Source organism: Canis aureus, chromosome 26, assembly GCF_053574225.1.
Source record: "Canis aureus isolate CA01 chromosome 26, VMU_Caureus_v.1.0, whole genome shotgun sequence".
Classification (NCBI taxonomy): Eukaryota; Metazoa; Chordata; class Mammalia; order Carnivora; family Canidae; genus Canis; species Canis aureus.
This window is the reverse complement of record NC_135636.1, coordinates 9,899,922-9,925,743: the sequence shown is the minus strand read 5'-3', so window position 1 is coordinate 9,925,743 and position 25,822 is coordinate 9,899,922. Positions and strand designations below refer to the sequence as shown.

At 43.8% G+C, this 25,822-nt stretch overlaps 1 protein-coding gene across 5 annotated transcripts in view; it reads left to right on the top strand.

The window, feature by feature from the left end:
* DTD1 (D-aminoacyl-tRNA deacylase 1) overlaps nucleotides 1-25,822 on the top strand; it is a 198,379-nt gene that overhangs the window by 157,576 nt on the left and 14,981 nt on the right. For 3 of the 5 annotated variants that reach the window (XM_077872016.1, XM_077872018.1, XM_077872019.1), the window contains one exon: nucleotides 25,070-25,241. The exons of 1 other annotated variant lie outside the window; for it this stretch is intronic. In XM_077872016.1, coding sequence (XP_077728142.1) covers nucleotides 25,070-25,241 — 172 coding nt within the window. Of the gene's footprint in view, nucleotides 1-1,277; nucleotides 1,368-25,069; nucleotides 25,242-25,822 lie in introns of all 5 variants that reach the window. One more of the 5 variants, XM_077872017.1, reaches the window with a different exon arrangement.

The window sequence follows — 25,822 nt, the reverse complement described above, 5'->3', positions numbered from 1 at the left end:
GTAGGGCTTTTCTTTTTAAAATTTTTTATCTGGTTTATTTATTTTTTAAGTAGGTTCCATGCCCAGCGTGAAGTCCAACACAGAGCTTGAACTCATGACCCTGAGATCAAGATCTAAACTGAGATCAAGAGTTGGACACTTAACCAACTGAGCCACCTAGACACCACTGTGTAGGGCTTTTCTGTCTATGTTGATGAGTGAGCTTGGCTTATCATTTCCCCCCTTTTTTTTTGTTTTATTATTATCTGGTTTGTAATCAAGTTAATATTATCTTAGAATTAATGAGTTGGGTGTGTTCTTTCTCTCTTCTATGTTACTTTGGAAGCATGTATCTGATTAGAATGATCTGTTCCTTAGATATTGGTAAAATGTGTCTGTAAAACCATCTGGGCCTGATGGTTTTTTGTGGGAAGTGTTTTTTGCTCCCACTTTCAAAGCCATTCTTGGTTTCTTTTGAGTTTAAAAACATTCTGCAGACTGTGAAGGTCATTTGGGGTGGTGGTAGAGACAGATGGGAAGCTGCAGGGGCCAGGCAGGCAGTGATGGTTCTTCTTTAGCTCCAGCCCTGAGCTCTGTCCTAAAAGAGGGAAAAGTGGTCATATCAGCATCTGTGCATCATGGGAGATAAGGAGACACCATTCTCTTCAGGTAGGTCTCTAGAATTGGGTTGGAGCCATACTAGGGCTCCATGAGGATCTTGGCATTGTTTTCATCTGACCTCCATCTGTTAACCAGGCTCCAGATGACAACAAGTCTGCGCTGGCCACCCATTCTTAAATGCGCATGTTGTCCCATACAGACCTCATTCAGATTCCCTCTCTTGTCTCCCTGTGCCCTTTCCTTTGGTACAGTCTTGTGTTCTTACATTTCTACTGGATGCATTTGCACCATAATCTGTGAGAATGGGGTCCCCTAGAGGTAGGCCTTGACCAGCCTGCTCAATCCTGGTAACTCTGCATCCCTTGGAATCCTAACATACCTGTGTCATTTGGTTAGAATCCAGTGGTGGAAAGGCACAGAGATGGCATAGTCAGGTGCAGCATGGCCTATGGAATTGGGCACATGCATTTTAAGTAAAGATGACTATGATGGTTATGTAGGTGGGATAGGAAAGATTTTACATGTGCATTTAAGATATCCACATATTTGATAACTTTCCTTGAGTGTATGCCTGATTAGCAACTTAGAGTTTTATGTTGGATTTATCTGGCCTAGATGAAGTGTAGTTTTATTGACTCATTCACCATCTGCATGAATTTTGTAACTTATGTGAACAGTCCAGCTGTATCATTGGGGACCATACTCATTCCTCATCGGCACAATCTGAAGGCTACACTGTTGAGAGCAGAATAAGACACATCATACAGGTAGGTGGACCTGGTGTGTCTGCAAAGTATGCTTTCAAGGAACAAGTATAGAATTGCTGGGTAAATGGCAGATTGGTGCTTTGCAAATCATCATTCAGATAGAGTAGATTTCAAGCCTGCCTGAAGTTTGAATGCCAGGTTCCCTCGAAATCTGAAAATCCTGTCTATTTTTCTGTAAGCCTAAAACACAGAAACAACATAAAATAAATGCTGGAGATTTAATTATTAAGTTAACGAAATCAGGTTTTTGTGTGTCTAATTTGTGGAAGGAGTCACATCGCTTTAGACTGGGTCTTCTTAATCATGACACCATTGCCATTTCAGGCCAGATCATTATTTATTGTTGGAGGTTGTTCTGTGCATTGCAGGATGTTTAGCAGCATCCCTGGCCTCTGCGCACTAGGTGCCAGCAGTTCCTTCACCCATTTGTGACAAGAAAATAGATCTCCGGACACTGGCAGATGTCCCTGGCCATGGGAAGTTCTGGAGGGGACAAGAAGAGTGCTACTTTGCTATATAGTAAGACACAGACTAGTGATAATAATAGTTTTATCTTGGAAAATTTAGCCAGCTTCACCTACACTGCTTATCTAAGGCATTCACCAAAGCAGGCATGTTCTAAAGAATTTGGTGTTTCCAAAATTTTAATTTGTGGCGTAGAGCCTATTGCCAGGCTGATCACAAGAAAAAAGGATCATCGTATTCCAAACATACTATTTTCTGCAGTCAGCTCTAATATTTGGCGCATGGTTTGGCTTTCACATTGCAGTATACTTGGTTTTGTGTATGTGCTTCAACGGGGTAATATGCATGTGTAAATGTATAATGTACACAGTAAAGGTGCAGTTATAATAAAGACTGTGAATTATTTAATAACACCAGAGACTGGGATCCCTGGGTGGCGCAGCGGTTTAGCGCCTGCCTTTGGCCTAGGGCGCGATCCTGAAGATTCGGGATCGAATCCCATGTCGGGCTCCCGGTGCATGGAGCCTGCTTCTCCCTCTGCCTGTGTCTCTGCCTCTCTCTCTCACTGTGTGCCTATCATAAGTAAATAAAAATTAAAAAAAAAAATAACACCAGAGACTGTTACAGGTGAATTCACACATATCATATGCATGTTTGTGCCAGTTCTTTTGTAGAGTAAAAAATGTTTAACCTGTTGCTTCCTACATTTAATGGTTCTGTGAGTTTGTATATTTTGGTTATAGGTCTAAAAATATTTTAAAATGACTTAAATAATAGGGACATATATCACAAAATAAAGTATTTAGAGCCTTAGGCTTCATTAATACAGTGGTGCAAGTAATGTCCTCCAGGTCCAGGTTTTTTCCATTTTCCATTTACCTTTCTAAGTGCATTGTCTTTATTTACCTTTCTAAGTGTATTTCCAGGTGTTGCATACACACAGACGGCAGTGACCTGAGGCAGAAGGGCCGTCTCCATCTCATGTCCCTTTTTAAGACCTTCCCTGAAGCCTCTAGCAAACTTTTCCTTACATTTTTGGCCAGAATTCTGTTGCATACTTTTGTCTCAGTCAATACCTGGCAAGATGTATGGGGTGCATAGGCCATGGTGGCTTGACGTATGGCCTCTGAGGGATCTGGCTGGTCAAGGGTGCACTCAGTAGGAATTCTGTCAGCAGGGAAGAATAGGGGCAGAGTGGGTGGGCAGGAAAAGAGAGCACCTCCCATCAAGGTATGTTAAGAGTGGATCTATTTTTAACTCTTTGAGGAACCTCCACACAGGCTGGGAGTTGGGGTGACTGGGTGACTGGGCACTGAGGGTGGCACTTGGTGGGATGAGCACTGGGTGTTATGCTAAATGTTGGCAAATTGAACTCCAATAAAAAAAAAAAAAAAAAAAGGTATGTTAAGAGTGGTGACTCAGCGCAATGTCCTAGTTCAAGAAATGGTGTGTGAGTTTCTGTTCAACAGAAGAGTGATGTGCTTTCTTGCTTAATAAACAGAGTTTTCTTATTTTACTGTTTTTGTATGAGCTCTGTATCACAAACATTTAAGTTACATCAGAGTATAAATGCCAATTTTACATATAGCATGGAGAATCCCATAAACAAGGACAAGCTGGCAGCAGTGAGTAACAAAGTAGGGAAGTGATTAAGACAGTGGTTGTAGATGTTCATGGGAAGTTGAATATATCCGTGTTAGCACAGGTTAAAACAATAACTACTGAAGGCTGGCATCAGGCTTTGAAGTTCAGAGTCTACACATGTTGACTTAGGTTGATGAGTGGCTTATGTTGTCATGGGGAAGACTTGCGTTGAGCACCCACACACTACATAGATAACGGAAGTGGAAAAGACAGAGGCCCCATGCGTGTGACTTTTTAATGCCAAGTGACTCTTCTTGCTAGCAAACTGGATCCCAGCAATAGCCTGGAATTTGGTACAGAATCCCTTTTCTTAGGGAAAAGCTAAGGAAAGAGGAGGAGGGAGAGTTAGGCAGGTGGTACATGCTTTGGCTTCTTTCTGGACACTTTCAGCTCAGCCAAGGGGCATGTAGGGTATAGTCCAGCTTCAATCATGTTGACTTCATCCAGATGGCTCCCATTTAGAGATGTGGAACCTGGAGTATGTGGGAGAAAAGCTTCCTCTCCTTTCTCCAAGAGGCCCTCACACTGGAATATTTATGGGGGAAATGCCATGCAAATTTAAAAAATGATCGTGTTTGGAATGAGATGTTCCTCTTCCTTCACCTGACTCTTACTGCCTCTTCCCAGCTTCAGGTCTGCATCAGCTGGGGACATGTGGAAACACTGGTCTGCATTTAGGTAGATCAAAATTCAGGCACCAGATAGCAAACCATGTTTCAGTCCAGGAAGCCTTGGGTGTTTAGGAATCTGTCGTAAAAATCATGGCCCTAAAAAGAGTGAGCATGTAGGCTTGCAAGTACACAGAAAAGAAAAACCTAGGAGACAAGTAGAGGTGGTGGTCCAAGACTTATTCCCTGAGCTATTTTGTTTTGTCTGCAATTTGTCCTCAGCCTTATTTGAGAATTCCATGTCCAGAAACCTCAGTTCTTTTACTATAATTGCTGACTGCTTTAAATAAATTGGCTCATAGTCAGTGATAATTAGATTTCAGAATTACATTGGTAAATATTTTATTATTATCAGGACAAACAATAATATGAATATGGCCCTACAACTCTGTCATAGTTTATGTATTAGGTTTCTAACCTAGAATGTGATTTGGGATCTGTAATGGGCACTAAATTATATATATTTTTTCATTTTTCTCCAAATTGTCCAAAAAAGAAGAGCACTCCCTCCTCTGGCAAGATTTAAAGTATTTGCAAATATTATTTTAGTTTCAGGTAAATGGGGATCTATTTCATTTTTGTGTAAGATTTCCAAGGAAGGAACTCTGTCAGCTGTCAGGGACCTGTTGTCAGCCCTTCCAGAGCAAGCTGGTCCTTAAATAATAGAACTTGAACTAGCATTCTCCCTTGTTTCTTTCAGTAGTGGAATGGATGTTAAATGGATTTATATTTTTAAAAAATTTTTAGAGATTTAATTTCTTTTTAGAGAGAGAGTGTGCATGAAAGAGCAAGAGGTGGGGGAGGGGCAGAGGGCGAGGAAGAGAAGCCGAGGGACGCTCATCACTGAGCATGCAGCCTGCTGTGGTACTTGATCTTACAACCCTGAGATCACAACCTGAGCTGAAACCAAGAGTTGGATGCCTAACTGACTGAGCCACCTGGATGCCCTTAAATGGATTTATATTTTTATGAGAAAATTGTTATGAAGCTATTCCTTAGCCTCTATTGTGAAGTTAGAAGTTTGACATAATTTGTTTCTGTCAGGTCTGGTTCTGTTGGGCCCAGTTCTGTTGGATCTAATCTCTTATCTGATGAGTGCCTTGTACGTTGGCAGGAGCCACCGTTTTGTTTTGTTTTAAGTTTTATTTACTTATTTTAGAGAAGAGCATGCACACTAGAAGAAGCACACAAGTGGGAGAAAGGGCAGAGGGAGAAGGAGAGAAAGAATCCCAAGTAGATTTCTTGCTGAGCATGGAGCTGGATGTGGGGGCATGACCTGATCTCAGACCTGTGAGGGCTTGATTTGAGTCTAAAGCAAGAGTCAAATGCTTAACTGGTTGAGCCATCAAGGAACCCCCAGGAGCCACTTTTTGATGACATTTTCTGTAAAATGCTGTAGTCCTCTTGAGTAAGATGCCATGACAGTCTCACTTTGAACTCTCCGAGGTGCTTCCAAGTTGGCTCACCATTAGACCTTGACTCCTAGTCACAGTCTGTTTTCAGTTGCCTCACATCTCTCTCTGGATAACAGAGGTCAGTATCATCATTGTACTACATCAGCATCTTCTCAGAGTTGGCCCTCAGTTATAACTGTGCTTCAGTGGATGTCTAGCAAGAAATCCCCAAGGCACGGTCAGCACTTTCTCTCATTCCCACATCTTGCTCTGTATCTGGTGTGGTGTTTATCCCTTGGAATTCAGACAGGCCTTCCTGGGTGGTCAGAGGCAGATGTTGAGGAGTGCTGAAAACCTTCTGCTCTACTCTTGGGCTCTTTCCAGGCAGATGGGTGCTATGGTTGCTTCTAGAGAACTGGCATCTTTGTGCGCTGCTCCCTCCATCTGGATAGTTTTGTCTTCGTGGAAGAGATCAGTTGGTGCCAAAACATTGGATTGTCCTGAAGCTCACTTGTTCAGGGATGTTTCTGAATTTATGGGTGTGGTGTGGGGCAGGTCTGGCATAGCTGGTCTATGAGTAACTGATGGAACCTGAAATTTATACATTTCTCTCGCTGGCCTGACCTTCCTAGTGACAGTGGAGGCATTTCCTTTTCCAGTTTCATCAAACTCATGCTTCATCTATTTGTCCAGAAATGTCCCTGGTCTTGATGCATTAATTGAAAATTGTGCAATTTATTTGTCTGTCTGTAAGCCCCATATTTATATTAATTCTTATCATGAAATTGCACTGTATAAGTGATCTTGCACAATAAATAGAGCAATGATGGGGGGCAGTTGTCAATCCAGGTTTTTTTCTTACAGAGTACTGACATAATTCAGACAGTTAATCATCAGTGTAAATGTCAGCTGCTGGCACCAAAATTTAGATATCTTGTGCATGGACATGACGAGAATGACATCTTAGAGATGTTTCTGAGGGACGCCCTTTTGGGTGATTGGGAATTCTACTCCTCTTTTCAGGAAGATTGTCTCAGTAGAGAGTGTTGCTCCTTTGCCTGCTGAGGAAGATCCAGATTAGTCACAGGGCTTTGGTTTGATTTATTGCCATTTGTTGTACTTTTGCTCCCAGTCCAGGCTGAGGAGATGGGGACACAGTATTTTCTTAAGATATTAATTGCCAGTGGAGAGATGGGGAGAAGTGACTTGGGAGTGACTTTATCTTTTCCAGAGAAGAGAAATGTTGGAGACTAAATTTGGAGGATTACGATCTTTGTATTCTAGGAGCCTGTTGGCCTTGTGAGTTGAGAGCTGGTGAGGAAGGTGTGTGGGTTTCTGTGTGCTAGGGCCCATGGCAGTGGGGAATTGGTGAAGGGATGGCGTGTACCTTCCTAGATGGGATGTGCCAAGATGCTAGTATTGGGCCCCATGCTGGACTTCATGCTTATAGGCCTGATTCAAGGTAACTGTGAGCTCTAGAGCTGCAGGCCAGACTGGATGCTTCCCAAGCTTCTGGGGGATGAGGGGCAGGACTACTATGGAGACCTGAATGGGGCAATCAGTCCAGCTCCCAGAAAAGACTAGAATGCTGAAGCTGAGTCTCTGAAGATGATTAGGAGTAAGGTGACATAAAGTCTAGGCATGCACTTAGGCCTGGGCAGAAAACAGGGTGATGGAGTAGGGTTGGGGAGAGTTTCGACATCCTAGAGCATGAAAGGCAAGGGGAAGGGAAGTGGGAAACAAAGCAATTTGAAGCCAGTTCATGGAGAACTTTCTGTAATACACTGAAGAGCATTGACCTGGTTCTTTGGAAATGGAGCTCCTCCCTGGAAGGCTTCTAAATGGGGAGTGACTTTATTTTTTCAACAATTTTACTGAGATATTATTCACATACAGTTCACTCACTCAAAGTGTAGAATTTAGTGACTTTTACTATCTTCAGAGTTGTGCAGCCATCCCTACAAAGGATTTTAGAACACTCCTATCACCACAGAAAAGCCCAAAGCTCTTTAGCTGTTGCTTCCCATTCTCCCCATCTCCAGCCTAGACAGCAGTGTGTTTTATTTATTTTCTGCATCTTCAGATTTGCCTGCCCTAGAAATTTCATGTAAATGGAATCATGCAATATATGGCCTTTGGTGCCTGGGTTTTTTTCACTTAGCATAATGTTTTCAGTGTTCATCCACATCATAAGATGTATCACTAGTTCTATTCTTTTATTTCCATTACTCCATTGTATGACTCCCTTGTATGGCACATTTTATTTATCCACTCATCAGGTGATGGACATTTGTGTTGGGTATCATGGATAATGCTAAGGAGTGCTATTTACAGGCCATCGAATTGGCATTTTGACTGCATCTCTGGCTGAGTACAGGATAGATTTGAAGGGGACAAGATGAGCCAGGGAGCAGTTAGGTAGTTACAGAAGTCTCTGTAAGTAAGTCCTTTTCACACTTCTTTAAATGTGGAATCTTGGATTTTAGCTAAAATCCCATGCAGAACTGGAGTATATAACACAGATTATGGAACTACCCTTGACAATGTTGTGGAGGCCTAGAATCCTTTGCCCTCAGCATCCCCCTTCTACAGAGCTGGTGGGGTGAGGGAAGTTGCTTTTTGAGAAGTTAGAAAAGTTGGTTATATTGGTCAAAGAGGAATGTCCCATGGGCAGTGTGGCTTGCTGGAGGAGGAGGAGGCCAGGAGTCAGAGGCTGGGAGCTGGGAAAGATGAAATGTGGAGTTTAGGAGAACCAGAGCCTACGTGCTGACAGCTGAGAGTTTTACTCTTCCGAAGGTTAGAGTTCCAGGTGGGGAGTAAATGCTGGAGTAAGGAGGCCCGGGAACTGCAAGGTAGGGAAGCTGGGTGGACCTTGATTAGAAATAGTATTGCCCAGGGGCACGTGGGTAGCTCTGTCTGATTAGGCATCTGACTCTTGATCTTGGTTCAGGTCTTGGTCTCAGGGTCATGGGTTTGGGCCCCACTTTGGGCTCTACCCTGGACATGGAACTTACTTAAAAAGAAAAAAAAAAAAAAGAAGAAGAAGAAAGAAATAGTGTTGCCCAGGGTGACAGTGAGGCCTGGGCCAGAGACTGTGAGGAGTGCTGTCTGGAGGTCAGAGGATAAGGAGTAGAAGGTGGAGTGGCCCTAGTTTATAAACTCCAGGGCACTTTCTTGGGATAGAGTGGATATGGTTAGGGAGAGAGGGAAGCAGGAGGAGGCAGGCTTCCTAGTGGGTAGTGAGCAGGAGGGGAAGGGGAAGTTCTGCCTTGGAAGGCCTTCAGAGGAGTGGTGTCCACATGGGACAGGTGGCCTAGGGTAAGGCAGAGGGGAGGCTACTGTAGAAGGGGGGCTTGTTTATACCATAGAGAAGAGATTCTTGCATGAGACAAAGGGCTACAGGGAAGAAGGCCAGAGCTTGAACAGCATGTGTTTGTATGTGTTGAGGTGATGGAGAGAGGCCTGGAGGGGTTTGGATATGGCCCCTCCATCAACTCTGAGTCTAGTGAGCCCTTCCTGCCCAGCCCCCCACCTTCCTGTCTGGTATAGACCACTTGCTGGATAGTAGCAACCACTTATCCTCAAGGCTGGTGGGATAAACTGGCTAAAAGTGTCCTCTGGAGTGTGGAAGATTGAAAGCAATCACAGTGGGGTGAGTTTTGGTCAGAGGCAGCAGCAGGGCCTGGCGGGGGGATGGGAGTTGCTTTCTCTCCCCGCAAAGTCCACTGGCCCTTCTTCAAAGTGGCTCACAGCAGTCTAATTGAAGATAGTGCTCCCTCAGGGCACCTGGGTGGGTCAGTGGTTGAGTGTCTGCCTTTGGCTTAGGTTGTGATCCCAGGGTCCTGGGATTGAGTCCCGCATCAGGCTCTGTATGGGGAGCCTGCTTCTCCCTCTGCCTATGTCTCTACTTCTCTCATGAATAAATAAATAAAATCTTAAACAACAACAACAAAAAGAATATGATGCTCCATCTGTATCCTCAGTTTAAGATAAGCTCTTTAGCCAGTGTGTCTCAAAGTGAAGGTACACGTGAACCCCCTGGGGGTCTGTTTCAACACAGACTCTGATCTGCACATCTGGGTGAGACCAAAGAGTCTGTTTTTTCAGCCACCTCCCAGAAAATGGTTGGAACATCTTGGAGCAGTGGGGGCCAGCCCCAGTTCCACACAGGTTGTTGCTGTTCAGGCTCTCTCTTTTGGGGTCTGGTTGTAGGAAACTGGAAAGTAGAGGGAAATAGAGTAACCAAAAGTTGTCAAGTCTTTTGAGGACCTTATTGGCATAAGACACTTGACATCCATTTGGGATGTGATAGGTCTTCCTCATAGCGTAGAGTGGGGCTGATTTGTTAGGAGAAGCTCCTGTACGATTTCCTGGATCTGCCTAGTAATATGTGTATTTTGAGCAGGGGATCAAAAGAGTAGAATGGCTGTGTGAGTGATGCTTCTATTCTGATTTCATTGTTAGCAAACTTCCTCTGGGAGGTGATACTCCTGATAGCATCTTGAAAAATGAGTTGTGGCTAATTACAAATTTATCTTAGAGTGGGGTGGAGTAGCTTTTGTTTGTACTAAACTATAGCTGGTGGTTTTACAAATACGTTTTCTCCCACATAAATGGCATTCACAAGAGTTATGTGGTGCTTGGCTAACATTCTTTTTAGAAGTAAATGGTAATGATAGCAAATGTCAGATTTCTTTTTTTTTTTTTAAGATTTTATTTATTCATGAGAGAGACAGAGACATAGGCAGAGGGAGAAGCAGGGTCCCCACAGAGAACCTGATGTGGGACTCGATTCCAGGACCCTGAGATCACAACCTGAGCCAAAGGTAGATGTTCAGGCATCCCACAAATGTCAGATTTCAAAGAAAGTTTGCGTGCTACAGTTCTAGCCTCCGGTGGGTTACCTGCATGTGGACCCAGAGACTAAGGAGGCTCAGCCATGCCACAGGGGCATTCAGAGCCTAAGTTTCAATCAAATCCTTGGCAGTGTTGAAATACTATTGAGAGCACTTCCTTTTCTCTTACAGGCTGTGGACTTGAGAATTACAAGTTTGTGATCAAGAGTTTTTACTTCTTTAGATATTCTCTTTGGGGGCAAGTTAGGTTGTTGGAATTGTTTGGACAAGCAATGACTAAAGATGAAGTGTCATCACTCTTGTGTTTTTAAAAAATGTTATTACACAATATTTGATAGCTGGAAGAGGATGTACATAATACACAGACATGTAAAGAGCATAATGTTGAGATGAACACCCAAGGATCTGCCTCCTAGCTTACAAATAGAGCATGTGCCATACCCAGGGGCCTTCCTGTTCCCCACCTCACCCGCCCAGCAACGACACTATGCTGTATCCTGTCGGTCAGCCCTGTTCTGCTGAAAACGGCTTCAAGCACATGCCTGTCACGAAGCAGTAGTGGCTTTCTCTCTTTTCTTTTCTTTTTTCTTTCTTTTCTTTCTCATTTTTTAAGTAGGCTCCATACCTAGCACCCAGTGTGGAGCCCAACACAGGTCTTGAACTCACGACCTGGACATTAAGACCTGAGCTGAGGGCAGCCTGGATGGCTCAGTGGTTTAGTGCCGCCTTCAGCCCAGGGTCAGATCCTGGAGTCCCGGGATCGAGTCCCATGTCGGGCTCCTTGCGTGGAGCCTGCTTCTTCCTCTGCCTGTGTCTCTGCCTCTCTTTCTCTCTCTCTGTGTGTCTGTCATGAATAAATAAATAAAATCTTAAAAAAAAAAAGCCCTGACCTGAGATTAAGAGCCAGACACTTAACCAACTGAGTCACCTAGGCACCCCTGGCTTTCTTGTTTAATGATGAAGAAATGGGAATTCTAGTTTTTGATTACTGCAGTCATAGGCTTTTCATAGCAACACCTCAAATCAGGTGAATCATTTATTTGAAGAATCCCTTTTTTGGTGGACTTTAAAGTTGCTTCACAGTTTTTATTATTATAAAAATGAGTGCAGTGAATATCCTCATGCATGTATCTGTGTACTAAGCCACTTGTTTTCCACAAAATAATTAAAATAGGTGGAATTGCTGAGTCATACTGTATGCTTTGAAATGGGCATTGCCAAGTTGGACCCCCAAGGCTCAAATGTACACTCTCCACTGATAATATATAATGTTTCTTTCTTCAAACCTTTGCAAAGGCTGATTATTATCATTCTTTAATCCTTGGCAACTTGATGAATAATCATATATTGTAACTTATTTTTTTATTTTATCAATTGCTAGTGAAGTTGGACTCTTTTCATAAGTGTATTAAATATCTGCATTTTTTCTATTTATTTATTTGTTTGTTTATTTATTTATTTGAGAGAGAGGGAGAGGGGCAGAGGGTAAGGGAGAGAGAGAACCCCAAGCAGGCTCCATGCTGAGTGCAAAGCCTGATGTGGGGCTCGATCTCACGACCCTAAGATCATGACCTGAGCCGAAATCAAGAGTCAGATGCTTAACTGACTGAGCCACCCAGGTGCCCTGCATTTCTTCACATTTTAAAAAATACTTGTAAATCTGGATTTTTGAATTTTAATAAATTTGATTAATTTCTCATTTGCATTTTCTTTTTTCTATTCACTAGCTAGTTTTGGAACTTATATAACATTTTATTGGTCACATTACTTAACAGAGTTTCCTTTATTACTCTCTCAAGAGGCTCCAGCTCGCTGAGTAATTTATTTATGCATTTATTTTTTTTTTTAAGGATGGGAATGGCTGTGATACTTTCTGAATACTTGCATGTTTGCAGACATCCTGGTCGATATGGAATATTTGAGTCACCATCTTTTGCTCTCAGACTCTGCAGGCGTCATCCTGATACTTGGTTGGCTTTCTTCCTTCTCTTTGTCCACCCATCTGTCTGTTGTTGCACAGTCATTCTTTCATTCCTCCAGCACACAGTTTGTTAGTTTTTCCTATGTCCCAGCTCTCTCATGGCATTTAGTGGCAGGAAGAGAAGACAGGTGCCCTCTATGGATTTCTTTCAAATTTCCCTGGATGGTTGGTCCTTCCAGGACATATTCAAGCCTTTCTGTAGCCCAGAGGTTGTCCTCTGGTGATGTCTTTGCTTATTGCTTTTTGCTGTATTTGCTCTGAGCTCTTCTTTTGCAATTTCTGTCCTGCAGTTGACTTCTGAGTTTCTGCTCCCTTTGCTTATAGTCTTGTCCTCTTGATATTGGAAGGATTACATGAAATGATTTTTCTGAATTATTAACTTTTTTATGGTATTGGGTCTGTTGTTAACTATATCCACTGTTTGAGTTTTCGTTCTTAAATTTTAAATTATTTATTAAAGTAATTATGTACATAATTACATAATTGGGGATCCCTGGGTGGTGCAGCGGTTTGGCGCCTGCCTTTGGCCCAGGGCGCGATCCTGGAGACCCGGGATCGAATCCCACATCGGGCTCCCGGTGCATGGAGCCTGCTTCTCCCTCTGCCTGTGTCTCTGCCTCTCTCTCTCTCTGTGACTATCATAAATAAATAAAAATTAAAAAAAAAGTAATTATGTACATAATTGAAATCAGCTAATACCTAAAGGCTTAAAATGAAAAATCAACTCCTTTGCCTGTTTTTCCCTGTCTCTGTCCTGTTCCACACAAATGAGCACCGTTAACATATTTGAAGCTATTTCTTTGGGGACTTTCTTCTCTATTCCTAAATAATAAACTTTTCTTGTTCTTGATATATTAAATTCTGGCATTACCTCATGCTACTTAGCCCTGTTCACCTCCCACCCCATCCATCTTTCTAGTATTATATTATTATTAATTGATTAATTTTTTGATATCATTGTTTTTAATTGAATTAATAGTGTTTACATTGTCATAACTCTGTAACTGTTAGTTACTACAGATTCAGATTTTATCTTCGGATTCTTTTTTTGATCTTATTCAGCCTTTTGCTTTTCTGAGATTATGTACTTGTCTTTCTCTTCTTCACATTGTACTGAAAGTACTGTATTTATTCCTGCTGCTCCCAAACTGCTGTTTGCCACACAGCCCTTGCAGAGGTCTTTTTTGTGACAAACCAGTTCTGGAGCCCTTGCCATTCTCCCTGTGGATGTCTTGCTCCCTGGCCTGCCAAGCCCTCATCTTGCCTAAGCCTGCCCATGATTTCTCTTCCAGAGAATGTCCACTGTTTCTCTGGGTCCTCCATCTTCCTCTTTTTCTGGATGATTGTTATTGTGTTCAGTAATTCTTCACTGTTCCAAATCTGCTCCATTGGCGTTTGTACAACATGTAGTCCAAGGGGGGGGGGGGCCGAGAAAACGTCCCACTTCCCCTTTTAAAGACTTGCAAATTGAAGAAACATTTTGAATCATTTAAAGAATACTATTAGTTTGAAATGCTTGTGAACAGTTTTCTGTTACCAATTATGCCCTGGAATGGCAAAACTGAAATTGCTTTAGTGTCTCCTTAAACTTTGCTACAGTTCATGATTATGAACCAGACATGTGCCGGCAGCGTGATAGATGTTGACTTCAGTCTAAAGTAGATGTTGACTAAAGAGTTGCCTGTTCTTTCTGCCTTCAAAAGGCTCATGGCCTACAAACCAATAAATGCACATAGGCACAGAGGAGAGAAGATGCCATTCACTTGGTGTGTGGAGTGGCGGAAGACCAGCCTCTGGCCCCAAGTGCTGTGCATCGTTGCTTCTTGCTCAGTGGAGAGGAATGGTTACTCCTTTCCCATAATTCTTGAAGTCTTAAAATTAGCTCCCATTGAAGGAAAAGCCCAGGCCACTGACAGAATAAAGAGTTGAGAGGTGTTAGAACTGCAGTGACACCTTGTTCTCCAATAGAGTTAGAGAGTGGAGTGCAACGTAATAAAAATCCTGGCTACTAGATTATGGAATGTGCCATGTGGATGGGTGATGAGTGTACAGAGCATCAGCATATGTAATGAAATGTCGTGGAATTACACTCCAGACTTGCTCAGTTGTCCCTTCACGTTGCTGTGTTGCTTAGGGCTGCTGTGACTGCCACTGTCCTCCAGTGTCCAGGTGTGTAAACCAGCACAGGATACTGGTTAGCAGAGGACCAGGTAACAAGTTACACATAGTGAATTATCATATTAAAGTGTGGCTGAGTTAGACAAGTTTAAAATGTTTCTGGTTTGGGTCCTCCCAGAGTAAGAGGATTTATATAGAGACAGTTAATTTTGGAGGTCTTCCAGAAAGCACAGTGAGACAGGGCAGTGAAAAGGCTACTAAGGCTGAGTTGACGATCCCTGGGGACCTCTGGGGGAATGTGTAGTAATATTTCAAAGTTGGCACAATGATGGGTGATGAAGGTGGGTTTTAAACCCCTCAACTTTCATTACTTGTTGACTGAACTCACTCCTGGAGGTGTTGTCTTCCCAGTACCTCTGGCCTGCCCTGCACTTGGGGCTAGCCCCTGCCTTTGGCCAGGTGGTATCCTCAGGCAGACAGATGCAGCTGGAAAAGCATGGGCTTATAGGCGGTTGTCTTCTGACACTACAGTGACCGTTGGGCAAGGGACACAGAGAGTCCTGGTAGCATCTGCTATAGTTGGCCAACTTGGAGATCTGAGGGCAGCTGCAGTGATAGAGAAACTCATGCTTGAGCTGACCTTGAACCCCTTGGCACATCCCACGATGGCCTAAAACAAGCCCCACTGTGTGTGCCTGCGTGGTGAGGGAATACACTGATGCAACTTAGTGAAGTAAGATTAATAGGAAAGACAACTGAACACCCCCATCCTCAACCCCCCGTTATTTTTGCATGCCTAAGAGGGTTTTTGTTAAACAATGGGGAATTCGAAAATAAAATTAGCTTGCACGATTTCAGATGGGAACAGATGCCTGCTTGCTTGCTTTTTTTTTTTTTTTAATTCCCACAAAAACCTCAAGCAGAGTTAATAATGTATGAAAATTAGGTACCATATGTGCACTTTGCTTCGTAATGTTTTTATTAAGCAGCCCGTTGATTTAAAAATAACACGACAGTTGACATAATGGCAGACACTGCTGTGTATGTGGAAGCATCCTCTGAACGTTCTGTCAGGTTTTCCATTACACAAAGGACTTTTTTAAAGAAGCTTTCAGAATTATCATATAATATGAAATTATATCAGATTACAGTTTGATAAAACAAATTGCCCAAATACAAATTCCAGTTTCTTAAAAAAGGTCTCGTCAATTAGAGATAATCTATAGAAGTAGGTTTTTACAGATGGTTTAAAATGCCACAGTGGATTCACACTTCTGTCTTCTCAGAGTTTTGCCCATATCATTTGCTGATTGGAATTTGCCTTCCCTTCTTTCCCCTTCAGATCCTCTGCTACCGTGGCCTATAAATAGTGGGAAAAATAGGGAGAAGCAAAAGGCTGTAGACCCAGGGGTTTCCAGTAACTCAAAAGATGTCCTGGTTCTGAAGGCAAGGCCAGTCAATATGCGATGGACCAGCAGGTGGAAGTAGCCTTGCCCAGCCTGTGAGTGTAGGTCTCTGCCATTCTTTGAAGAATCCATTTCTGAAGGTGTTTTGGTCCATTATAGAAGGGCAGCGGGCTGCTCCAATCACCATGGTGGTGCATCTCCATGGTAGTGATGCAAGGTTGCCTCCCAGTTTCTGTGGTCTAGGAGAGCACACTGAGGCACAGGCAAGTCCAGTAATTCAGCCTAATCCTCAGGAGGTTCATTGCTGATTGGAACATTTCTGTATTCTACAGTGCTTCACTTACACATTACCTTGAAATTATTAGCTATTCAGCAAAGCATATATCTAGTGTCAACTTGTTTTGTTTCTCTGCAGGGTGAATGAAGGACCACACAGGGCAGTTTAAATGACTTTACAGAGTTAGGGCGTTTTTACTGGTGGTGGGAGTTGCCGGATACTAAGGAAAGGCAGTGAGCATTCTGGAAAGTTCCAAAGCTATTGAAATGAATTGATGGGGCTGATTGGTTTGGGGCACTTTGTCCTTTAACTCACACCCTTAAGTCTAAGGGAGCCTGGCTGGGCATGTCCTTCCTTTGCAACATCCTGTGATTGCCCCATTGTGCCTCCTGACCCCAGCAGGGCCACAGGTGTAGGCCAGCACCCTCAGAGTAATAATACCTTGTGGTATTTTAAAAAGTAATTGCAGAGGAGACATTTGATCTTTATGACTTACACCATAAGACTTTCTTGGAATCTTTGCAAGGGGTTGGTTGGAACAGAACTTTTCCATCTCTACTACGGTCTATAAAAATCATAGTAACTGACTTCATGGGGCTTGAGTTTTTCTTTGGTTATTTTCTTCACTCTCTAATTAGATTTTGCTCATATGCGGGACAGAACAGGCTGGCAGGAAATAACCAGTATTAAAATAACTCAAAGACAGGGCTGTGGGGGTGAGTCCAACATTGCTCTAGCAAGAACAGAGACGAGGTTTGCTGTCCGGGACCTGTGAGCTTCTGTCCTGGGAGCATTGGCTCCAAAGGAGGCAGGTTGACTGAAGTCTTGGCCAGGAGTTGGGAGACCTGGTGCTCTTCCCAGCCTGGCTGGTGCCTGGGTATGGTCTTGGGTGTGCTGTCTCTCAGCTGACTTCACCTCTGTAGCACTCAGAAGCAATCTGGGAATCATAATATCTGCCTTTGACTTCTTGGAATCCTAAAGGTGGCAAACTAGTTATCATAGTCTAAGGGATCATTTATTTCCTGAGTGCAAAGAAAGACTTTAAAGAACTAAAATTAAAAATTTAGCTTATGTCCATGGTTCCTTTGAGGAAAGAGCTACTCTCTTCTGTCAACTGTAGGTTCAAAAAGGAGAAAGGATGGTGGCATGAGTGGTTCAGTTGGTTAAACATCTGCCTTTGGCTTGGGTCATGATCTCAGATTTCTGGGATCAACCCCCACATCAGGCTCCCTGATCAGTGGGGAGTCTACTTCTTCCTCTCCCTCTGCTCCTCTCCCTGCTCGTGCTCTTTCTGTCTCTTTCTCAAATAAATAAATAAATAAATAAAAATTTTTTTTTTTAAATGGAGAAAGAGGAAGACCTGACATGGTTTTCATGAGACGTATGGGACCTTATGAGAACATTGACAAGAAGCTATATTTTTTTTGCCATCGTTCCCCCAAACCTCATTAGAAGCAAGCTTAAGATACCGTCTCACTCTGAGAGTGATCCTTCCATCAGGAATTTCTGGGCACTGGTTTTGTTCTGAAATGACTGGCAAAGAAGTAGGTTTTCTAGGGCCCTTTTAAACCTGCACCCAGCACCTACTGGCCTGGCAGCCAGTAGTGCTCCCCAGGAGGCATGCAGAAGGGACAGCGACAGCAGGCCTGGGTCAGCTCTGCTCACAGCCTTCCGGCTCATGTGGCTATTCCCAGCTGAGCGGCAGCACCTCACCTGAGCTTCTCCTACACTGAGTGGAGTCTAGGGAAGCCTGGAGTCTGACTGTACGCACCACACTGAGCACTCAGGTTTTCTCAGCATGGCGCTCCTGGCAGCTCATTAGTGTCCACCAAGGGCAAAAGTTCTTCATTTTGTGTCATATGTCATCATCACACTGGAGCGTCCCACAGTGGGAAGTGATTGGCCTTGGAAGATCCCTCTGAAAGTGCTGTGGGTGAGAGGACACAGCAGATAAGAAGGATCCCCTGTTTGTTTGGTGCTCTACATGTGCCAGTGCCGATAGCCATGCCATATCCTGTCCCCACTCGTGCCCTGGGCAGGCTGAACTGGCGGCTGATGGCAGAGCAGTTACAGAAGAGTGGACAGAGGCGTGGAGGATTAAATGGCCTGCCAGGAGTGCCTCCTGTCCCCTGTCCAGTAAGCTGCTGCCTGTGTAAGAGACAGCTGTGCCTACCCCAGCCACTAGGCCTTACCCATAGGGCTGACACTCAGCATCACTCAGCTTGGGGGTTGTGGAGGGGGTGTCCTGCGCTCTTTCCTCCCCCTGAGCACTAGTGAAGAGCTGTGTAGGCCCACAGCTGACATAAGTAACAGTTCGAGTTTCCCTTCCCTCTGAGGCTACAGAGTCAAACAGTCACTCTTCAAACATAACAGGTCCTGCTCATTCTTTTCTGCTCTCATTCATGCAGTACTTTGTGCGTGCCACACTGTGCAAGTCACATTACCACGGTTGTCTTCATGAATGGGGAGCTCAGGGAAGATTTGTTCCCAGGGCTCCCCCACACCACCAGCACCCCTGCTGTTGTTCCCCACGTCTATGGTTATCACCAGCAGGTGCATCAACTTACCTATCATTCCCGGATGGCGACACTCCAATTCCCGCTGGTGGTGCCATCTCACCATAACTCACCCCTCAGTCTTCCCATATTTTCCCGGGTTGTCCTCACCTTCACCCTGGCCTCTTGCTCTTCAGCCTCTCCTTGTTTTCTGTCATCTGCCTGTCGTTTTCTGTGCAGGCGGTCTGCACTGCCTGTGCTCTCCATCTTCACACGTCCGACAATGAAGAATGAATACATGGGACAATGCTGGTCTCCTCAATTCACGTGCCTTCTCAGCCCTCCAACAGAACATTGACTCCTACCCCTCCCTCAACCCCAGCTTCCATTGGTCCTCCCTGACCTATTTCTGTCAGTTCCTTCCTGACCTCCCTGAGCTTGGGGCTTGTCCCCTCTTGAGACCACCACACTCTGGCCATTCTGTGTCCCTTGCTGTGATGCCATTGTACTGACTGCTTGCTTTGGTTGCCCCTGCTCAATGGCTGGGCCTTGAGGGTCCCTGTCCTGCCTGCGTTTTCTTGATGCTGGCAGCTGGACTCTCCTGCTGTGTGTCTGCCTTGTATCAGTGGATGGGCCTGGGGCCAGACTCCTCTCTCTTGCCCCAGTCTGCCTCTCGTACTGCTGTTGACAGGCCACACGGGGTCTTTTCCTGAGGACAAGTGCCAGGGATTTGAGAGAGCTGACTCTAGGCCCTTGTTGCTTTGGGAGTTTTGGAATGGTGGCAGCTCTCAGAATGAGGAGGGGATGTCTGGAGGTACACAGAGAACTCTGGAGAGCTGTGACAGGGCGGAGCTAGAGTCCATTGGCCTGTAGGGGAGGACCTCCATCTCCTTCCTGTTTAAGCCATACTCAGGTAGATTTACAGCTCTTGCAGCTGAAAGCAAAATATCTCATAAAATGTGCACTGAACTAAATGAGAACATGGGTGTTCAGCAGGTTATGTAACTTGCATAAGGTTTCACAGCATGCAAGTGACCAAGATGGGACCAAACTCTAGGCCTGTAGACACCAAACTCCACATTGTTTTCAGGGAGCCACATGCCTTCTCTTGTTTAATTATGAACTTCATTTAAGACTTACATTGAGCACCAGCTATGAATCACACCCTATTCTAGGTGCCAGGGACACAGAGGCAAACCAAGCAGACCCCCTGGTTTCCTGGAGCTGTCAACCACATATATAGGTGATGACCTCCACTTACTATGAGCCAAGCCCTATTCTAAGCACTTGGCAGGTATGAAGGGTAATATTATAATCCCCATTAAAAATTTTATTATTTTATTTTTTTAAGTTTATTTATCTGACAGCACAAGCAAGAGGAGCAGGAGAGGGAGAAGCAGGGAGCACAATGCAGGGCTCAATACATCCAGTGGCAGAGGAAGCTGGGGTACTGGCAACTCCTGCCACTCTTCCCATAGTATACAGCAGGCCAGGCTGTGATCCTTCTTTTCCCTTGTCTTCATGGCTAGAAGATATGCAGGGAACTCAAGGCCATCTCTCTCTGCTAAATTAAAGAGTAACTAGTTCTAACATGGGTTCAGCTCCTTGGTAGTTTAGCAACAAGCTGCTGTAAGGTCTCAGTTTGCTGTACATTTCTGCCTTGATGGTTGAGGAAGTCAGAAGGCTCAAATACAGCTATAACTCAACATTAATTATCGGGGAATAAGGCTGGCTGATAAACCTGTGTTTATTAGGGAGGGAAACCTTGCTCTGCAGCCTTCTGCAGCCCCCTCACATCCTATTGGCTATGATTTCTATTGCAGCCCCATGTGATAGCAGGGTCAGACATGGGCACTTCTGAAGTAGCAAGTAAGTCAGCAGGGAGGGAAGAAGCAGCTGGAAAGATGACTGTACCTGCAGTGCTGGCAGATGACAGTGGTTTCTCTGTGGGATGCTGATGATAATACAGCATTACTGGCTCGTTTAGAACAATCAGGGTCATACAGGGGGAAGGTTCCTGACAGGTGACCCATATATGTCCCACTGACATTACATCTGTCCAGATGTTTAGGAAGAAATGTGAATGTCCTTAGGTGGGGCTTGTCCTCTCTAGTGTGGCTGCAGTCTCCACCATGCCCTGTTCTGTACTTTGTTGCTTCCCTCAGTTTGCTATCTGCCTGGTCCTTCAAGGCATTTAGGCTTGCAAGCCCTGAAGTAGTATCCATGTTGAACTAGTTTATTCTTGCATTATGCATTTTGAGCATGGACGTCTTAATTACAAAGAAAATCCTTTATTTTCTCAGTGGACTTAATCATGACTTTGGGGAGTTTGGGATCTAGATAGTCCCATCCCCCCTGCTTTAGTCCCCTCTGAACTTTCTGAGAATCACCATGAGAGGTACAGGCTGGCTGTAGAATGGCTATCTGGCCCTTGGCAGTGTCTGTGTGTCCAGAGCTGCTTTTGGAAGACTGGATTTCTCCCTATGACACTAGAGCCTGTACAGTCTGCATAGTGTTTCCTTTGTATTATGGACACCCTCATCAGTTAATTAAAAACTAAGAAAACAAAGGAAAAACCAAAAGTACTCCATTTCAGTGTTTATAGATCACATGTTCATGGGACCTATAGTAGTTTACATTCCCCTTGACATCCATCTTTCTGTTAATTTGAAAGTTGTTGACATTCTACACGATTCCATATGCATTACCAATTTCTTTTCTTCTTTTTCTTTCTTTCTCATTTGTTTCCTTAAAAAAAATCCAACTGCTTTCTTGCCTTGAGATTTAAATTCCAAGTTTTGGCTGCCTTGGATTCCAAGTTTTCTGAGAAAAGGCTTAAATTTATTAGGTTAGTTCACAATGTTCTCATAGAAAACTTTGAGGCATGGAACCATATGTGGTTGGGGTGTGTTAAGATAAATAATGTAAGAGAATCAGTATTACATCCTTCACAGAAACTCGGGCTATGCCTGTGGCTTAAATAATTATCACACATGATTTACAAGTGTGGTCCATGGTGGGAGGGGACAGGGTTGGGGTGAAAGGTCAGATCAGTGTTCCCACAGTTTCATGCTGTGTTGATGGCACCTCTGAATGAGTGCAGAATCAGATGGGCACAGTGGCCACTGGAGGAGCCTCCAGGAAGCCTGCTTTATTTAGGAATTATTCCCCATCACCCTCCCAGGGTCTGGCTTCTCAGCAGCATTTAAGAGTAGAAAGTAAAGAACAGGTTGGTTGACAAACAGGTCTTTGCATGAGAGATTGAATCTTAGCAGTTGGGGGGAGGCTTGGTTTGGCTAAGTCACTGGTGATACTCACATTTTATATATTTACCTCTAAAGAGGCGACACAAAACGGAGAGGGTCTCCTTTTAAAATAAAAATTATTTTCTTAGTTAAGCCTAACTTGGAATGTGTTCATGATTTTTTAGTGTGTATGTGTGTGTATAATTTGTCTATAGATACACACATATTTATTATACATACATGTATAAACACATACACAGACACTGATGTAAACATAAGCTGCTGGCAGCTGAAGGCAACTTATCACAGTTCACTGCAGAACATTGATTTCCAGATGTTTGGATTTCATGAACTAGGAATATAGAAAAACGAAAAAGAAATTGGGGGGGGGGGGTGGTATCCAGCATGAAGTGCCAGCTCTGTTTTCTAAGATCATTAGCAAAAAATTTTTTGGTGATGGCTGTTAGCTAACCTCATCATGGTGATCACTTTGCAATATATATAAATATCAAATCATTATGTGTACACCTGAAACTTCTATAATATATGACAAGTATATATAGCTCAATAAGTTTTTTTTAAAAAGATTTTATTTATTTATTATAGACATAGAGAGAGAGGCAGAGACACAGGCAGAGGGAGAAGCAGGCTCCATGCAGGGAGCCCGATGCGGGACTCGATCCCGGGTCTCCAGGATCACGCCCTGGGCCGAAGGCAGGCGCTAAACTGCTGAGCCATCCAGGGATCCCAATAAGTTTTTTTTAATTTCAGTAAAATACACATGCAATTTATTATCCTAGCCATTTTTTTTAAAGATTTTATTTATTTATTCATGAGAGACACACAGAGAGAGAGAGAGAGGCGGAGAAGCAGGCTCCACGCAGGGAGCCCGACGTGGGACTTGATCTCAGGTCTCCAGGATCACACCCTGTGCTGAAGGCGGCGTTAAATTGCTGAGCCACCCGGGCTGCCCATCCTAGCCATTTTTAAGTGTGCAGTTCAGTAATGTTAAGAACATTCACATTGTGCGATCCAAGATCATTTTGTGAAAAAAAAAAAAAATAGAGCAAGATAGAAGGACCCCCATGCACTATCCTCATCGTTTCATAGAGACACCAAAAGGGAAATGAGGATGGAAGACTGTTATCTTAGATGCAAGAAATTCCTCTCATGGCAGAATAGTACAGAGAAAAATGCCACCAAGTATCAGTAGCTGATACTTTCACAAGACTTTGTTGATGAAGCTATGTGTTGGTTTACATCCCAGTGCAAGCATTTTATTATTAGTGGCCAAATGCCAATGCAAGCAGTTAACATTACTGGCGCTGGTCAGCAACCCTGTTCTATATCTGGTTGTGTTTGTTTTTTGAAAATTTTAAAAATTTATTTATTCATGAGAGACAGAAAGGGAGGCAGAGACAGAGGAAGAAGCAGAGCAGGGAGCCTGATGCGGGGCTTGAACCCAGGACCCTGGGATCACAACCTGAACTGAAGGCAGATACTCAACCAGCTGAGCTATCCAGGCACCGTCTGGTTGTTTTTATAAAAGTAAAAATTGATAGTTATGGTGGAAGCCCATATAATAGTCATTCCACTCTGATCCTGTTCCCTTCTCTGTCTCCTCAAAACTTTTGTACTGAAGGTGGTTTGTATTCTCCAAGTCAATACCATATTGGCATAAGCCCATTAGCAATGTCTAGTGCTGTTTTGTGTAATGGAATCCTGTCGTATAGAGCTCTTTGAAACTTAATTTGGTTTGTATAACATGATCCATTTTGATATGTGTAGATCTGCTTTACTGTATTGCTTTATTTGACACTACATTTATCTGTCCTTTAATCAGTGGATGTTTAGGTTGTTTCTGTTTTTTTGCGGATACAAACAATAGTGCAGTGCTCATTCCTGTCATTTCCTGTGCATATTAATGGGAATTTATCCAGGGGAGTTATCTGAGAGAAGAGTTGATGGGTCAAAGGTGAATTGGTGTCTTCATTCACAAACTCTAATTATTAGTGTGTTAACCAACCTCACTGTTTAGCATAGCTTTTCAGGTAATAGGGAGTGGGAAAGATAATAAGTCAGCCATTAATAAATTTGGTTTTCTGGACTGAATTGAGAGCTGGTGATTATTGATCTATCTAAAGGTTCAGTTCAAAGTCTGTCTATAATCAAGGGATGACCTGGCAGGTTGGTTAGAGTGTTTTCTTCATGTGCTTGGATATGGGACAGTGACTGGCAGGGAGAAGCCAGCCCTTCAATAAGTTTTCCTCTTTCCATGTGAACTATAAAATGTTTGCAGTCCTGATGTGGGAGGCAGATGAAACTGGGTGTTTCTGTCTCTTGAGCTTTGTTACACATGGCTTTTTTGGTCTAAAAAAATCCTGTGGGCCCAAACTTGGCCGTTGTGCTTTGACGAATTTCTCAGCAGGCCTTTCTGGAGTGGCCTTGCTGTTGCTCAGTGTCAGATGATCTGTTTCTTTCAACTGTGTCTAGTCTGTGGTTTCCTTGAACAAGTTGGGGAGATATCCAGGGGAAAAGTGGACCTAGGTTCTTCTGGAGTCGGATGCCAGAAGTCTAAGAGGGCTCCCCATGGCCAGCATCCCTGTGTAGCCATCATGCGGCTTACTAGGAGCACTTTGGGGTTTTGGATGTGGGTAAGTTCAGCCTCAAAAAACAAAATTGAGACGATTTCTGAATGTGCATAATGTCCTTTTTATTCAGAGCCTTCTCTCTTACCTCCAGCGAATAAAGGAGTGTGTTGATCACTCTTTAGAAAACAGTGGGAAAATAACTTGGTTAGAGAAAGCTATAGAGACATCAGAGGAAAAATAAATAAAAGCTTTTTCACTTATAAGGTTCTTCTCAGCCTGTCAACGAAGTCTGTTGGTTGACCATTTTCAAAGAGCATGTGGCAAGATGAGTTATGAGTGGGGAAGAGTCCGGAGAGATCACATGTGTGACCAATCTGTGTTAACAGTTCAGGTGCCTATCTGACGAACATTTTGCAGACTATTTGGCATATCTGAAACACTGTGGCATATCAGGTTATCAGAAGCATTTTCAGTGGTTGCTGGGTGTAAAGTAATTGGTGTTTTGGATATGCAGGCACATGTTTACATTTGTAAAACAAGTCTTTTTACTTTTTATAATCAGTTGTCAAAGCTTGAAAAACAGCAGCAGAGGAAAGAAAAGACCAGAGCCAAGGGGCCTTCTGAATCAAGCAAAGAAAGAAACGCCCCCCGAAAAGAAGACCGCAGTGCCAGCAGTGGGGCAGAGGGTGACGTGTCTTCTGAACGGGAGCCGTAGACTTAGGGATGAAACTCAGGTAGGAGCCTCCCCTCCTTGCATAGCCCCATCTTCTCACATTTTGGGCAAATGGTAACAAATAGAGAACAGAATGGCTTTTGCAGCAGAAATAATTTTATGAGCTTTTCCGGATGAAGAGAAAAGTGGAGGTGTGGGCAGAGACCCACGGACCTGGGGTGTTCTCCTTCCTCACTTACCTATGTTGGTCGACAACTGCTGCTACCATGAACATTTCCACAGTGCTCGTAGATGTGCGATCCAGACTAGGAGCCTTGCACAGGCCCTTCCTTGCCATGGCTCCATCCTCTCCACTCCTGCTCTCAGCAGTTGCAGTGGGGGCCACAGTCACCTGCAGCCTCTTCCTTTCATAGCTGCCTGCCTCATGTTCTTCCATCCTTCAGTTCATCCTTCTTAGTACCAAGTGCACTCCTAGTTTCCCTTTCCTAAGATAGGGCTTCATTCTTGTCACTTCCACACCCAGGAATGCATCTCAGTTCACTGTAGCATTAAGTCCATTTTCCTGCCTGAAGGTCAGAAGCACCTAAAACTTGATCCGGCCATCTGATGGCCCTTTGCTCACGTTCATTCCCCCAGTGGGCA